The 18,009-nt window shown below is 41.9% G+C and overlaps 1 protein-coding gene across 1 annotated transcript; it reads right to left on the bottom strand.

Annotated features, from left to right (window-relative positions):
* Positions 1–2,931: 2,931 nt before the first annotated feature.
* On the bottom strand, positions 2,932–16,873 carry LOC310951083 (aldehyde dehydrogenase, mitochondrial-like). Its single transcript, XM_083919165.1, has 13 exons — positions 16,679–16,873; positions 14,462–14,566; positions 13,281–13,421; positions 12,107–12,186; positions 11,676–11,787; positions 9,853–9,981; positions 8,985–9,098; positions 6,846–6,948; positions 6,454–6,638; positions 5,520–5,684; positions 4,762–4,919; positions 4,316–4,430; positions 2,932–3,223 (listed from the first exon to the last, which is right to left on the bottom strand). Exons 1-13 carry the CDS (start codon positions 16,793–16,795, stop codon positions 3,191–3,193), a joined length of 1,557 nt encoding a protein of 518 aa, XP_083775291.1. The 5' UTR covers positions 16,796–16,873; the 3' UTR covers positions 2,932–3,190.
* Positions 16,874–18,009: the final 1,136 nt, after the last annotated feature.

The raw sequence follows: 18,009 nt of genomic DNA, 5'->3' as shown, positions 1-18,009 counted from the left end.
AGGAGGTAGAGGCAGAAGAGGTGGTTATGGAAAAGGTAGCCAGCCAGCCTAAGGAATCGGGAACAGATGGCATGATTATGTCAGACCAGACTAGACCAGAGGAGGCCAGGGATGATGTCCCTAGTTCCAAAGATGGTTCTGCAAGTGGTTTGTCCAGTGTTGACACTAGCACTAATGGTCCAATAGATGGTGCCAGTACCATAACTGCTACAGTAAATTACAGTTTTGATTATGATAATACAAGTAATCATAGTTCTGCCGAAAATGTCTCCACAGCTGGAATGCCTAAACTTTGTCCTAATGGCGACCAAACGAGTTGTAGTGCCCCTATTGATAGTGAAGGACATGGTGCTATGTATCCTCCTATTGGTGCAGAGAGCTTTACCCCCAATAATGCTAGAGCTACATCTGGTTCTCTTTGGGATTCAAAGGGCAATGTAAGTAGTCTTGAGATGTCAGATGGGATCAGCTTTGAAATCGACCCACCAGGTTTTCTCAATGTCAGCGAGTCAGGAAAGAGCAGGCTGGAGTCGAATAAGTTGGACACTCACCTGTGGTCAGAACAGGTCAAGTCTGTCCATGAATCAGTGGACACAAAGTCTGACCAGATGCAAGCAAAAGCAGGTTTTTCTTTTAACAGTAAAGGACCACAGGGTGATGATGATGAGCTTCACAGTCTACGGATCAAAGAGTTAGAATCGGACCGTCCTGGAGGGTTCAGGGACCCAGACTTTGTAGACAGGTTACTTGGCGAGTCCGATTTTGATTTTGGAACTGAAGAAGATGAAGCTCTTCATCCGAGGAGTCCGTTCACTGGAGCGGCGGAAACAAAATGGCAGGAAGATGTTCGTGGACTTTCTGACACCATAAGTGCACAAAGTGTCAGTTCTGGTTGGGGGGAGAAAACGCAACAAGACAGCCCCCGTCACTCCGCTGCGGTGATCGTTACCACTACGCTGCATGGTTCCAAGAATATCCGGATGTCAGACTGGGCAGGGGTGGTGCCGGGTTCGGGCATGTATACTTTAGGGTTTGTGGTGGAGCAGCCCCCCGAGGAGTTGAGACAGAAGGTGATGGATGACTTCTATTGAGATAAGGTTTATAGACTTGGTCGCAGAGAAGACGTTTCTACTAAGTCGTGATAAGGTTTGGTGTTGGAGGTCCCGTGTAGTTTACTGGTAGTTGACTGGTCCACTGCCGTTAACATGGTACAGAATAGTTGAAACACCTTTTACTGTAAAGGGGTCTAGCAAATCGTTCCCACAAAGCACAGCCTCTAAATAGTTTTACACTTATGTCTGAATCAGATGCAACAGAATAGAAAATGATATGGTGAGCTGTTGTGTTGGATTACATTATTGTAATTCACTATAGGGGGCAGACAGAGTTTTACAGGAGGGGAAGGTGAGGTCAAGGAGTAGCTGAAGGTCATAAACCTTACATGGAGCATCAGCGGGAGGAATTGAAGCAGTTCCTGATTAGCAGTCAGTCTCATCAGGCTTTTATCAGAACTGATTAAAACATTACAACCATTTCCTTCAAATGCTGGAACTCCCAAACTGCTCACATGGAACATGGAGTACTTAAAACCAGGACTGACTTTAAAGAGATGAACCTTGTTCGGAGCAGAACAAACTGTTGCAGAACCTGGTGTTCAGTTGACTGTATTCATGTAAACATGTTGAAAATAAACTACCTAGCAAAACCCTTACCTACCTTTTTCCTTGTTCTTCTTTTGAAATTATAGTTTGTGTAAACCCACCTTGCATACAGAAATTGCTGTCATTTCTTTTTGCGCCGGTCGAACTGAACAATGACCTTTGACCAGTTTTCAGAAACGGTTACGCCGACCTTACTACACCCTGGTCACATGTTTTACGTGTTACAGATTATGTTCGTAGGCTATTTAATCTCAATCTATAAGATGAACCGAATGTGTGCAATATTTGGCTTTACTAATAAACTCGCTCACCATCCATCTTCAACCATTGGGGTCGCGGAGGGGCTGGAGCAGATCCCAGCTGACATAGGGTGTGAGGCGGGGTACAGCCTGGACAAGACGGCAGTCTATTGCAGGGCACATGGAGACGAACAGAGACAGACAACCATTCACACCTACGGGCATGCACATCTTTGGACTTTGGGAGGAAGCCGGAGAAAACCCACGCAGACACGGGGAGAACATGCAAACTCCATACAGAAGGGTCCCAGCCGAGAGTCGAACCAGGAACCCTCTCGCTGTGAGGCGACAAGTGCAAACCACATTTCTACACATTTCTGCATCTGATACTTCTCATGTAGAAGGAACGAGCACCAACCACATTTAGCAGATGGATTAGAGACTCCATGTCATTTCTGAAATTGGAGAAAATCAGATACATTCTGACAGGCTCCTTAGAGTTTTGAAAGAACCTGGACCCCTTTCTTGACTTACTGAGAGCATACAAAGCCCACTACAACAAAAAGATTAGACTATTTTTTTTTGTTTTTGCTCTTTGTTGATGTTTTTATACTTGTATTATGTGGCGACTTATTTTCTGTTATATTTATGTGGCTATGCTGGCTAAGGGTGGGTATGAGGCGGGGTATTTGGGGTGGGTGCTGTGATTATTATGTGTAGTTGTATTCATACCTCAAGAAAATCAATAAATTAAATGGGAATTGTATCGCACGCACAAATTTGGTTTGGCGGAGTCGTTCATCAAGAGATGGTAGTAAGGTGGAGACGGGGAAGATTTTAAATTTAGTTCATTCTTTCGCTGTGTAGTACAGCTCAGCTCACACATTGTCATTTTTATTCTATTTCTTTTAATTATGTCGCACTTCTAGTCAAATAAAATGGGTTAAAAAATAGGCTGCAGTGCAAAGTATAAATCTGAAATACTCATGAATTAGCTCCTGCTTTAACAAACTATGACAGAACAAGCCAAGTGCCTCAAATGCCTTTATTATGAAAACGTACAAACTTACAGATTACAAATAGTGTTTCTATGTAGTCTTATGATTACATTTAATCAGATGCAAAAGTTGAGATATGAATATGTAGGTATGTGGTTTCATTTTCACAGCAAAAAAGGATCCAAAGTGCTTAACTGACTGGGGTTACTCCCTGTTTCAGCAGAGTATCTCAGTTTGCCAGAAAGCAACTGAGAGGAGACAATCGGCTGCTGACGGGGCTTGTGGCTCACGTCTAAGAATTCTTCTGTGGTACCTTGATGGTCACCTGACAACACAGACAAAACAACAGCTTAATCTAAGGATTTCAAGGAGTAAAGAATAGTAGTTATGTATCTCAGTGTATAATCATTTATTCAAACTAACTGTGTTTACATGGCTATAAATAAACCCTTTATGATCAGGCTTTTGGAGAATCCCATTTGTGTTTTAGCATGTTGACACCATACCCCCCCTGATCTGCCTGGAGTACTCCGAAAGAAACAGGATATATCTATTGGCTGATATTATTGGCCATTCACAGACATTTATCTATCTGCATATATCTTGTCTCATATGTGCCGTTATGAAATCCTTTTTTACACCGCAGAAAACTACTGATAATTTAATTCAATTCAATTCAATTAAATTTTATTTACAGTGCCAAATCATAACAAAAGTCATCTCAGGACACTTACACTACAGAATAAGTACAGTATAGACCATACTCACTTATTTATGTTTTACATAGACCCAACAATTCATGATGTTAACTTAGCCATTTATTTTATTCCATCTTTATTTTCTCAGTGTTTCTCATCTAGAATCTGTTGACTTTGTAATACATTGTATGAATACACAATGTTAAATATTCTCTAATAAAGAAACTTGTTTAGAGCAGCAGCTTTCTGAGCACCTCGGTACAAAACTGGTGCACAATCCACAAAGAAAATGTCCGTTTTGATTCCAGCTGGTAATGTCACTATATTGGCCACGGTCGATATCTGTGATTTTTTCCCCCTCTTAAATTGGTATCGGTCTCAATATCATATAAGAGGCTACTAACAACAGTGGCAGTAGAAGCGTATAACTTCTGGAGTGATTAAGAAATGAAAGAGGCTGTGAGTCTTCATCCACTGCTCCTGTCACACACGGATGAAGAGACAGTGACAGGCTGGCGCCAGTGTGGAGGACGTTATAAGAGTCAATTTACCTTCTATAGAAAAGTGGACAGATTTAGCTCCCAGACTGGACATCAGTGCTATTCTGAACATACTTCAATTAAAAAATAACCATCCTAATGTTCTAAAGGATTGCTATGTTTACTGCTTGTATTATGGACAACAATAACACTTCTGATGGTATATTGTTATGTAATTACCGTTTTGACTTCAGTGTAGTTTTCCAGGCCGTACTCTCCGAGCTCTCTGCCGTTACCGGAAGCCTTGTAACCTCCAAACGGAGCCTGAGTCCCAAACACGTCATAGCAGTTAATCCTGCAGGGTGAACACAAAGCACACACACATACACACACACACACACACACTTTTAACACTACAACATTCAGCGAGCCACCTCCTACCCATGTGTCTGAATGCACCGGAACAGCATGCAGTAGACACTTCTATATTTTAACAACTTGGGCATACACCTGCACAATGACCTACTCTATGAGTCAAATAAATGATCATAGCTGATAGGAATTAAAACATCCATGCTGCAAAATGCCAGTTTTTCCTGTGAATGTTTATGGGAGAGCCTTAAGGCTTAGCCAAAGCAGCTTAAAGACTAATGTTTGCACAGTTAAGATTTTGGTAATAACCTTACCAGACTGTGCCGGCACGGAGCCCGTTAGAGATATAGTTGGCCTTATCAATGTCCTTAGTAAACACAGCGGCTGCTAGACCGTATTTAGTATCGTTAGCTCTCGTCAGCGCCTCCTCCATTGTGTTAAACTTCAAGATCTGCATCACTGGACCAAAGATCTGCAAGAGAAGACATGACAGAAAAAAAGAGAGATGAAGACACACACACAGGCAAACCATCCCCTTCAGACACACACAACACAGGCAAACAACAACAGCGCATAAACAGGGGAACAAAGTTAGAAGCCAAAACACTTCTGCTCTGTAGAAATGACCGTGTGCGGTGTGTTTCGAGTTATGGCGGCGAATCATGGACAGAAATATATATGATGTCAAAGTGACCTTGACCTTTGACCTTGTTTGTGCCAAATGAAGAACTGGACAGGGCTACTTCACATGGATTTTCCGTTCACCATGGAGACATGCAAACTAATTTTTGTTTTTTATACAATGTATTACAGGGTGAGTAGTTAATAACCAAATGATAATGGTGTGGGTGAAGTATTCCTTTAATCTGTGGTTTAAATGTATTTATATATATTAAGTAGGCATCTTATAGTGAAAAAGGAGGTCGAGAGCTCAGTGCACTTGTTTTGTATTTTGGTCGCTACTGTTGACTGCTCTTCCGTCAGCTTCCATCAACAATATATGTTTAGAATCTAATTACAAAAATACATATAAAAATGTGTATTTGCAATTTTAATCTTCCATACTTCCTACCTCCTCCCTGGCGATGGTCATGTTGTCCTGGACATCACCGAACACAGTAGGCTGGATGAAATACCCTCTGTCTGCAGCCACTCCTCCTCCACACATCAGCTTGGCTCCCTCTCTCTTCCCAGTGCTGATGTAGCCCAGAATCTTGTTGAACTGCTCCTGGTCTACCTAGACAGGTCAATGCAGAGTGTGAGAGTACTTACAGGAGTCTGAGCCAGTAACATTTGTCCTTCAATGTGTTTTTGCACTGGAAAGCAAGGCAGCAATTTGGCTGCCTTTTGCCGGCCTGGTCCCTGTATTCAGACAGAGCGCGGCATATTGCCGGCCTGATTAAGCCCCCCAATGTGTTGGCTCGGACCCTGCACATATTGGCGGCTCGATTTCCATGTAGATAGGGTTTTGCTGCTTGCCGGCACATTGGGCGGTGGGAACTGCTGTCCGACCCGCGACAGCAACATATTGACCGTCATGACGAGCAACTAGAAAACTAAATCCATTGGATGCTGAACATCACGGTAGAGAAAGTCCTGAATTCTCAGAGCACGGGGACAGTGACTTCTTCTGACACATACGTTGAACGTCATATGTTGTGCTTAACATCATGTCACATGTTTATGCCTATCCCAGAATGCCGGCTTTTGGGCAAAGAGGAATATTACGCCTTGGTTTCACAAAGACAGGACGTCAAATGGCCACCTTTGCCTGGCGTTCAATGTGGGGGCTTTTTTGTATAAAAACACCTTTAATAAATATCAATAAAATATTAGTCATAAAAATTTAACAAGTATTAACCGTGTCCATTATATAAACATAAAAAGCGTCATATTCATGTTTTTATAATTCATTTGGAGGGGGTCTGAGAGATAAATGGGGCTTTTGTTACAGTGTGTGTTGAGATCTTGTTGTAACAGTGTGAAACATCGAGTGTGTGTGTTACCTGAGGACCCTGCTCGGTCTTTAAGTCAAAAGGGTTTCCAACTACTCTTCTCTTAGCTCGCTCAACACTGCGCTCCACAAACTCGTCGTAGATGTCTGCTTGGACGTACGTACGAGAGCCGGCACAGCAGCACTGGCCTTGGTTGAAGAACAGAGCGAAGTGGGACTGCTCCACCGCCTCTTCCACTAAAGGAGGAAACGACAAAGACAACCTTTACTTTCACCGTGAAGGTATTCTTAAAAAGAAATATTAAAATACTATTCCACTATGACATTCATCTTTGACCCGTAACGCTTTATAGTGTTTTTCATTTCTCACTTTTCTTTAGAGATGTAGAAGTGTACTCAAGGGTGCGTTTGAACAGGTGTTTGAGCGGCAGCCAGAATACATACTGTTGGCGTCAGACAGGATGATATTAGGACTCTTTCCTCCCAGCTCCAGAGTGACTTTCTTCAGGTTACTGCTGCCTGCAGCCTGCTGGATTAGATGACCCACCTGATGGATAGAGACGGGGAAAAAAAGAGAAGGTGACACCTCTGTTTTAACTGAAATGATTTTATTGGTGGAGACGATGGTGCTATAAAACAACTACAGCTTACTAAAAAGGTCCCATATTGTAAAAAGTAAGATTTTCACGTCGTTTTTTATTATAAAGCAGTTTGAGATGTTATAAAAACTCTGAAAGTATCAAAATGCTCAGTCCACAGAGAAATGCACACAGCTGGTATTCAGAAACACAGACTGCAGGATGATGACATTAACCTGGATGTTATCATTGTTCAAACAGATTGCCCTTATGGTATTTCTGCCTTGTGTGAAGGAGGCCGCGGGGCTGAACGGCTGTTAACTGTCAATCATAACTGAACATTATCCATTTTCAGTTCACGGCAGCTTGTTTATCCAGAAGCCTCCAGGCAGACAGACAGATTGATAGACAGATTGATGTGTCTCTTATCAGTTTGAAAAGCGTTTATTCATTCTCACAAGCCTGTAACATGTCATACAAAAGGTGGATTGATTTGGTGTGAAAGTGACAGGCTGCGAGTCTGTAAATCATTCAATGTTTTCAATTTATGACTCTTATATAAACCTACAAACCATGTAGTACTCAGCCTCCATGGGTAATAAGGGGAAGCCATTAGCCAGAGCTACAGGAGAATATGAATAGTCCTCTTTATGAAACTGGATCGGTTCGCAGCCGAGTGTGAAACGGCTGGGATGAGGATCAGCATCTCTAAATCTGAGGCCATGGCTCTCAGCAGGAAACCCGTGGATTGCTTACTCCAATTAGGGAATGAGTCCTTACCCCAAGTGAAGGAGTTCAAGTACCTCGGGATCATGTTCACGAGTGAGGGGACGATGGAGCGTGAGTTTAGCCGGAGAATCGGAGCAGCGGGGGCGGTGTTGCAGTCGCTCTACCGCACGGCAAAGCTCTCAATCTACCGGTCAATCTTCGTTCCTACCCTCACCTATGGACATGAAAGCTGGGTCATGACCGAAAGAACGAGGTCGTGGGTACAAGCAGCCGAAATGGGTTTTCTCAGGAGGGTGGCTGGAGTCTCTCTTAGAGATAGGGTGAGAACTTCAGCCATCCGTGAGGAACTCGGAGTAGAGCTGCTGCTCCTTTGCGTTGAAAGGAGCCAGTTGAAGTGGTCCGGGCATCTAGTAAGGATGCCACCTGGGCGCCTCCCTATGGAGGTGTTCCAGGCACGTCCAGCTGGGAGGAGGCCTCGGGGAAGACCCAGGACTAGGTGGAGAGATTATATCTCCACGCTCGCCTGGGAACGCCTCGGGATCCCCCAGTTAGAGCTGGTTAATGTGGCCCGGGAAAGGGAAGTTTGGGGTCCCCTGCTAAAGCTGCTGCCCCCGCAACCCGACCCCGGATCAGCGGATGAAGATGAAGATGAAACTAAGGTGGAGCACACTCAGGAGGTAAAGTCCATTGTGCTAAATGTCAGAGACAAAATTAATAGTGATAAGGGAAAGAGATTAGAGCCGCCTCAGTCCAATTACATTTAGGAAGAACAGTCACTAGTCACTCATCTTAATAGCAATAACCTTACCCTGTGCTGACAAATGTAAGGAAGACCACCTGTTAACATCTGAACTGAACTTTTCCCGAAACCAGACAACACAGGAGGAGCCACTATCCAGCCACTTTACCCTGAAATAGTGCCTTAAAGATTGATCCATTGACTTTGTATCCTTTGAGAATAAAAATAGAGGGAAAAGATTTCTAAGGATGAGTTACTCGTGTCAATATGTCCTCAGCATGTCTGACAGGGCTGACTCCAGGAGAGTCTACATCCAACGATAGCTGCAGCAGGAGGTTTAAGTGCAGTCACCAATTTAGCGGGTGAGATGATTATCTGACGAGTATCTATTCTCAATAAATCCCATTTTATCTGGATGAACCCCAGTGGAGTTATATATACCTCCTGTCTTTGGACTCAGTTTTAGCATAAAAAGCATTTTTGTTATTGTTGTCCTGCAAACAATAACTAAAGGCAAAAAACAGAGACATGTCCTACCTCTGTGGATCCAGTGAAGGCCACCTTGTCAACATCCATGTGGTTTGCGATGGCAGCACCAGCTGACGGCCCCATGCCTGGCAAGATGTTCACAACACCTTCAGGGAAACCCACCTGGAAACAGAAACAAGTCAACGGACACTTGAGAAAAGCTGGTCATAATTATTGACTACATTAAATTACATAAAAAAGTAGCATTCATGGGAGCTATGCTGTGTACAGGAAATTAAAGGACAAATAGTTTCAGGAAGCTTTATGTTGAACGTCTGAAGGTTTGTTTCATTGCTTGTATGAAACTCTTAACAAGTTTAAAGGTCAGCTTTATCACATTTAACACATTTCTCTACGTTTGTAGAACATATTTCTTATGCATCGTGGGGTCGCCTGCGTGATTTAAGAAAGGAGGAAACCAAAGTGCTATGTGCTAAAAAAAAAAAGAAAAATCTCAGATAGAATGATACCTCAAACAGTGCAGGTGCTTCTCCAGCACCTTACAGCTGTGATAAATTCCTTATTTCTACAAATACATACTGAATGTACTGAAAATGATTATTTGACTTTTTAATATCACGTTAGAAGAGATGGTTTTATGCTATAAACAACTAAAACTGCGTTTTGTAATACGCAATAATGCGTTTTGTAATACAGAAGAATAAGAAATTTAAATGCATTTATATTCTTGAGCTATTGATTGTGAAAGAAATGCGGCTACAACTTTAAGCATTTTCAAGCACCTTTCAAAGCCTGAATATTATATTTGTAATTAAAAAAAAGTTCCTTGTATTACGTAAATTATTGTTTACATTTTTACAGTAAAATCGTTTTAACTGATGGAGTGCTAATGAAGAAATAAAAAGAAACAAAGTACCTCTTTAATCAGGCTGGCTACATAGAGTGCTGTAAGCGGCGTCTGCTCTGCAACTTTCATCACTACGGTGTTACCGGTTGCAAGGGCAGGGCCAAGTTTCCAGGCTTGCATCAGCAGAGGGAAGTTCCACTGGTGGGAGAGAAGGAGACAAAGATCGATTCACTCCCCCTGAAGATCAAGTTCAAGCACTGTTCTCCGGTCTGCTCTGTCAAACTGCTGCACTGTGTTTTTAAATCGAGCTGTTATTCTCTCGCTATGACAACGCTACTAACTGTAGCATCGTTCTCCTGTTGTGCTTATAGTTTGTGATCGCTCTGATCAGTTATATATTTATTATCGCTTCAAGATACATGACATCAAAGAGTGCAGGGGAATATCATTGAACAGACATGTGTGACTGTACCTTCAGGAAAGGCACTGTGTATGACATGAGTGTTCTGTGTTAAGGTGGTGTTCAGGCCCCCTTGAACCCTGCATCTCATCATCTCATCTAATCCAATCTTCAACCGCTTATCCGGGGTCAGGTCGCAGGGGCAGCAGCTTTAGCAGGGGACCCCAAACTTCCCTTTCCCGGGCCACATTAACCAGCTCTAACTGGGGGATCCTGAGGCGTTCCCAGGTAAGTGTGGACATATAATCCCTCTACCTGGTCCTTGGTCTACCCAGAGGCCTCCTCCCAGCTCAACGTGCCTGGAACACCTCCCTAGGGAGGCACCCAGGGGGCATCCTTACTAGATGCCCGAACACCATCAACTAAAAGCAGGTCCATCAGCGTGCTGGTGATGCTAACACGTAGGGCTCAGGCAAAAAAAGCAGTCAAAAACACATAAACTCACATTCCTGATGGATTACTTTGTGTCGTGAGTGCCGTATTTCTACTGTTTACTTTGCAAATTATTTTAATATAGGATAAAGCTTAGAGTTGTAACACCCGATCTGTGAGTATTACAACCTGTTTTGGCATCTGATAAGCCTTTAAACAAATGAGTTTCCTGAATGTATTTCAATTCAACTTAAACAACATGCACACCACCAATGCGGCGTCCTGAGGCTTTGATTCTGTAGTGGAGCAGAGGTGACAGCATGCAGGAGGACAAAGCCTCAGTGAAATGTAAACCAGATGAAAACACCCATATGAACGCACTTGGATGGTTTCCAAGTTCCTTTGGTCTCATAACAACATGGACTGATTTGACCCAATCTTCTCTTCAATCTCCTGCCAAGTATGCATTCTTGATGTTTATCAAAAACAGAACAGTGTCTTAAAGAAAAATAATGAAATGGAAGTATACAAAATGAAACCTGTTCAGTGAGTTCGCTGGAAGGTTAAATGTTCTTAAGCAGAGCTGCTTTTTAGGAAAACATTCACAATGAGAGACACAGGAACAACTGAAGGACTCAATGGAAGATTAAGATCAGTTGGGGAACAGTCTATGTGCGTAACAAGCTTCTAAAACATCTGATAAATCTGACTACATGTTTACAATGGACGTCTGTGTGTATCTGGAAACTGCCGGAGTGCTTAGTCAGAAGCATTGTGTTCACATCTCAACTCCCTCTTTTCATATTTTGTACATTTCGATTTCAATTCAGTTCAATTCAATTTTCAGTGCCATATGATAACAAAAGTTATCTCGAGACACTTTACATAGAGTAGGTAAAGACCACTCTATGACTTATTCATGATTTACACAATTCCCCCATGAGCAGCAACTCACAACTCTTTAATAAAAGTAGTAATAACTATTATAGTTATTATATACAGTATCAATCCAGCAATATTTTAACAACTTGAACAACGTTTCTATTTTCCCACCCCTCACCGGTATGATCTGTCCACAGACTCCGACGGGTTCATGTCTGGTGTAGCAGAAATAATCTCCGTCAATAGGGATGGTCTTTCCCTCCCATTTGTCAGCCCAGCCTGCGTAGTACCTAAACACAACAGGTTCAGACATGTGTAAGAACAGTATCTGTTAGCTGCTTTGTATAATGCAATTTCATATGATGAATCAACAGCATGGGACACACATGGACCGGCTGTGCTCCGTGCCATATAAGACAGACCTCCACTTACCACCTTCACTTTGTCTCTTTTGCTTTCCTTCTTTTATTTGCCCACTTTTCCATTATGTTTGTTTAATAAATCACTTTATTTGCTAGAATACCATGTGTCTCCCACTTTTCTTGTCCAGCTGACAGCACACGGTACAGTTTCAAAAGAACGTAAAGCCCTGTGTTGTGTATTTGTTACCTGAAACATTTCACCACGGTGGGCAGATCCACGGAGTAGGAAACGGCGTATGGCTTCCCGTTATCAATGGTCTCCAGCTCCTGTGCAAACAACACAATATCCATTTTACATGGTGTGTAAAATTACAGCTGTGATATGATGTGGTCCAAGTATAGGAAATATTCAAAATGCTGTTATTGTTAATAAGAAGCAGCAGAACAAACAATGTTAAGTGTATGTAAAGAAATGATGTAAAGGTTCAGACACTTGTCATTACCAACAGAATGTCCTTTGATTTTGTGTTTTCCTATTCCAGATTTTTCTTTTAAGTCAGCACAGTAACATGCATGGACGTTTGTCTTTCTTCAGTGTGTAACAGCACCGTCTTCCCAAAAGTCTGTTAAAAAAACTGTATTTCATCAAACTCATTTCTAAGTATGTAGGCATTCTTTTTGAATAGAAACACAGTAAATATCCGGTGATATAACCTTTGAGGATAACGATGACCTGGACGAATGAGAACATTCACAGGCAAGAGTAAATATCATTGTTTCTTGACTCTTCATCTGTCTTTTCTTTTTGTTTTTGACTTTTTCTCTAAATCAGGGGTGTCAAACTCAGGCCCATGAGCCAAATCTGGCCCGCGGTGTAATTATATTTGGCCTATGAGAGCTGGCTCGCGAGTATATAGCACATACACGTCTACTTTTCTGTTGACAAACATGAGCACCCGTGCTACCAGTCTCTTCAGACAAACTTAATCCACCCCTCCCTAAAAACGGCCAAAAGAAAGATGGAAAACAGGAGCTTTCAACAGAGCCTGGGAGGCAGATTATCTGTTTATGAAGGTAAAGACCTGTTTGTCTCGTCTGCAGAGCAACCGTGGATGTGACAAAAGAATAAACAAAATAAACACCACGACAAGAACAAGGACCTGCACTGAAAAGGTTCAGCATTACACATCTGGAGAGAAGGGAAACATGCACAGTTTTTTTTAGTAAATATTGAGTTTTGCCCGCAACTTTGTCCCAGTTTTTATATTTGGCCCATTGTGAATTTGAGTTTGACATCGCTGCTCTAAATAATGAGCAAAAACAAAGATATTTTTAAGCGATCACCAAGATAAACTCACTACCGGATTTTTGGTGAAACTGGTTCATGTTTGTTTTAGTGTTTTTGCAAAATAATGACTCACAGCAAGGTAGGCAGAATCCCTCTCGATGGCATCGGCCAATCGGTTGAGGAGCAGGCCGCGATGAGAGGCGTCCATACGTCGCCACGGTGACCCCAACCTGAAGGCATTACGCGCTGCTTCCACCGCCTTGTCTACATCTGCCTGGAAATATAACACAACATGATTAACTTGGTGAGTTGGAGTCAAAACATCAAATGATACCAAAAGTATAATCCACGGCTCCTCTGTTTATTTATATATCAATAAACACGCCATCAACACCTAGTAGCTCCAAAGCAGCGATGGAAGACATTCAGTTCCTGGACAAACAAGATCTGTTTTTCTACATGTTTATGTTTATGCTGCAAGATTAAAACTGTGTTTTCCTGAAAAGTTTATTTTTTAAACTTGTTCAACAAGCAAGTCTGCATCGCAATACAATATACATGTGTTGTATATGAAAAGAAGGAGACATTAGCATTGTCACTTGAAGTAGCTTTCACAACGGGGATGATTGTTGGCAATATTTGGCACGATTTCACCTTTTTTTAGACACAGTAAACACACCGGTCTTTCCTCGTCTCCTACCGTAGTCACAGTGAGGCCAAGCGCTACATACGCTTTGTCATATTTCCTTGTCTTTAGCTTTCGACTGTCTCATTATCTTCTTCTCTCTCCGCCTTTCTTTACCCGGGGTCACACTCCGCTAATAACTGTTAGCCCTCTGTGGCTGTTAGAGTCTCTCTGAGCATTCTCTATACATGGTTGATTAACGAAAAAAATTGTCTTGATGGCTTATTTGATGTATCTTCATCCCAAAAAGACCATGGGACCATTTTAGATGGACTTACACATTAAGCGTGCTACATTCTCATGTCTAACAGAAGCTTCTCTGGAAATCAATTGTGGTGTTCCCCCAGGGTCTGTTTTTGGCCCACTGCTGTTGTCCATTTTATATAAGTACAGGCAGATGTCCTCTTCTATGCTATGCTGATGACATGCAGATGTGTTACCCTGCATTTTACACTGCTTTTACGTGTAGCCTGTACATGTAGCCTAGGTCAGTTGGACCTACCAAGTTCATTTTCTCTTCAATGTTATTTTCCAGTTCCAGTAAATGTGACCCACAGATTCCCTTCACCCTCCCTGGAGCATAAATGAATTACTTAAATCAGTCTGTGTGAATCAGAAAGTTTATTTACCCCATCAGCCTCTGCAACTTGACAGATGACTTCCCCAGTTGCTGGATTGATGGTCGGGAAGGATTTCCCACTCGCTGCATCCTGCCACTGGTTGTTGATAAACAGCTGAAACATACAAATAGATCATAACAAAATTACTAATTATTTCATTCACTTCTGAAAAAAACTGTTGCAAAACTTCTGAATTTTATTTTTGAATCAAATAAAAAAAAGTCTTATTTTGAAATAGTTCATTATCTGTGGGTCAATAATGCCATATCTTTTTGCAAAACCATACTTTTTCTCTCGTACCTTTAGTGGTTTGGTTTTAGTTCTGAGATTTCTGCCACCGCCCCAATGCAAGGGAGGTGAATTGTATCATTTGTGAAGTGACAACACTGAAGATGACCCTTAAAAACTGTAGCATCTCTTTCCAGAGACCAACACCACTCAGTTTTATCCACACGCCTGCTGGAAACATCGTTCCCTCGTGACAAGTCTCTCCGCAGACTTTTGACAAAACAAACCAAATGCATCTGCACTGCAGGACGGCCTACTTGCTGAAAAACCAAACTTCTTAAATCACAGTTGTTGTCCGTCTATTCCTTCAGGGTAATTATTAATAATAAATCATCATACACTTGATATAATAAACCTAAAGGTGAGTGGGAGCAAGAATGGGTCCGTAACTGGAAGGTTGCCAGTTCAAACACCAGATAAGGAGATTAAATCTGGGTGGGTCAAAGTGAAAGAGCACATTTTCACCACTGAGGAATCCTCCCTCCTGCTCCAGGAGCTGCTCAGTGGCCAGCAGATCAAACCGTGTGGAGTTGTGTGAGCGATAAGATAAAGCGCTGCTCTCAGTGAAACCTCCTTGGACAAACAGCATGAAATGAATAGTGTCAGAAATGAATAAGGCTGCACCCTCTCAGGGGAGTAGACTAATCTGATTTTTGTTCATTAAGATTTTTTAAGTGTTTTAGTCATTTTAATGCTTTTTTTCATGCTTGATTGTGTTTATTTTGAACAAAACTAAGTTATAATGAAAGTGACGTTTGAGAGAAAACACGGAAACACCTGCTGTGTTTATGGTCATGTATTGTATTGTTTTGTTATTTATGGGGCCATGTCTGTGAATCTGCACATATCTTATTCTACTTTATTTGTATTTGTTTGTTTATTTTATATTCATATGCTTTTTGGTTGTTGTGGACTCATGCTCTGGCACACTGGAAGGCTTAGGTTTTGTTTTATATATTGAGGTGTCTGTATAATCCTGTATGTAATTGGTCAGGGTAACATGACCGGACACGAAAATAAAAATGAATGAATTCATTAGCAAATAAATAAAAAATAAAACAAAAGCAAAAAACACACAGTTTTCCACATGAAAGGGGGCATGAGGAAGTAAAAACGTATCTAGTCCTACCCCTTAACCCATCTATTTAGCCTGGATACTTGGTATTATATTATTAACATGTCAGTATATATAATAATAAAAAACTATAATAAATATAATTACACAGTCCTATGGAAAATGGACACAAGTATGAATAACTAGAATTATATATAAATATTATAAACAATGACTTATAAGCACATCGCTGCTAAAAACAAGATCTAAATTGGTCCTTTGTCGTGATTATTCATGGAGAAAATCGAATAATCGATTAGTTGACTAAGATGGAGGAGTGCCCGATGCTCAAGAAGAGGTGAGTTATATCATGAGGTAAGTTGGACCATGAGACCGGAGAAACATTTCCTGACAGAAGCAGCGGTTTTGTGGCGCAGATGAACGAAGTGTGCAAACTAATCCATACATGGACTCAAATCACGAGGACGCAGCGTTAATAATTGACGCTGTAACCTCACCGCACCATGTCAAACTTATCGCTTAAGAAGGATTTCGCAATGGGACTTTTCTAGATTCCTCACTACAATAATGTTCCTATTATTCCACTTGTGTGGCTGCAGGAGCTCGACATTGACAGGAAGCAGCAGGAATAGAAAGTTAGTGTGTCTGGTGTCTGTCTGCACCGTAGCTCGTACCTGGCACCAAGCCAAAGAAAACTTTAGAGAATGATTTGAGCTAAAGAGCAGAATTATTGTTATCCATCAGCTCCTCACTGCTGCCTCTTACTGGAGCCGTTTACGGTTTCAACGCGCACTTGTTGACTGCGCAGTTGGTCAATGTCCAAATGTCCAAATGTCACGTCGAAGCGCTTGCAGTGGTCGTACCTTGTTATAGTGGACTTCAGGGTTGGTGCTGGGTGCAGGGATGGCGGCCGCAGAGTAGTGGCACACCAGCGGACGGCTCACACCGGGAAGGGTCCTTGAAAACACGGTACGGAGCATGGTGGGGCTTCTTCTTCTTCTTCTTCTTCGTGCACGGACAGACGTGGACAGAAACAACCACCCTGCGTCTGCGACCCAAAGCGAAGGTTTTACGGCCCCGCCCACACCCCTGACGTCACCTGCATACTCCCGTATGATTGGACAACGAGCGTCACCAGGACGTTTTTTATCTCTGCATAAAACAGGGGGTCTCAAATAAGGTGTCTGAAATTACTGCACACAGATGTTATCCTGTTAGTTCTGTTATTGTAAGATTTATGTTAATGTTGATCATCTCTGCTTCTTTAGTCACATCACAGATGAAACATTTCTTGAAAATGTATTTCCTGTCAAATAGGTGCATGTTATTAATCTTTTCTTTCTATTAGCTTAATTCTTTATACACACTGAGCCAGGAAAAGATTGATCAGAGAAGCTTTCAAGAGGCCCATGGTGACCTTGAAGGAGTGATAAGTCTTTATTGGCAGAGGTTGGTCAATCTGTGCATGTGACAACAATTTCACAAGTTCTACATGTATGACAGAGCGGAGAGAAAGAAGCCTCTTCTGAAACAATGTCACACTGACTCAGTTTACAGTATGCCAAAAAAAAAACACGTGGCAAAAGGTTATACGGTCAGATGAGATCAAAATGTAACTTTTTGGGCTGAACTCCAAGCTTTATGTTTGGCAGAAACCAAACCCAGCACACCACCCAAAACACACCATCCCTACAGTGCAGCATGGTGGTGGCAGCATTATGTTGTGGGCTTGTTTCTCTTCAGCAGGGACTGGGCAGTTGATCAGGGTTGAAGAGAAAAGGGGAGCTGCCGAATACACCCAAATTATTGAGGAAAACCTGCGGCCCTGTTCACCTTTCAGCATGACAACGACCCAAAACACACCTCCATAAAAACAACACAGTGGCTAAAGGACAGGAAGGTGAATGTCCTGGAGTGGCCTAGTCAGAGCCCTGACCTGAATCCTACAGAACATCTGTGGATGGACTTGAAGAGTGCCGTCCATCACCGCTCACCACTCTAAATATACATGCTCCACTCTAAATATACATATTTTAGTATAGTTTCTGTTCTCCACCCATCTGTTTATACTGTTCCCCATCTGTTTATACTGTTCCCCATCTGTCTATACTGTTCCCCATCTGTTTATACTGTTCACATTATTAGATTATTTATACTATATTGTGTTTTTATTGCTTGTATTATACTTTGATTA

Source organism: Echiichthys vipera, assembly GCF_963691815.1.
Source record: "Echiichthys vipera genome assembly, chromosome: 8".
NCBI classification, from domain to species: domain Eukaryota; kingdom Metazoa; phylum Chordata; class Actinopteri; order Perciformes; family Trachinidae; genus Echiichthys; species Echiichthys vipera.
This window is presented reverse-complemented; position numbering and strand designations above follow the sequence as displayed.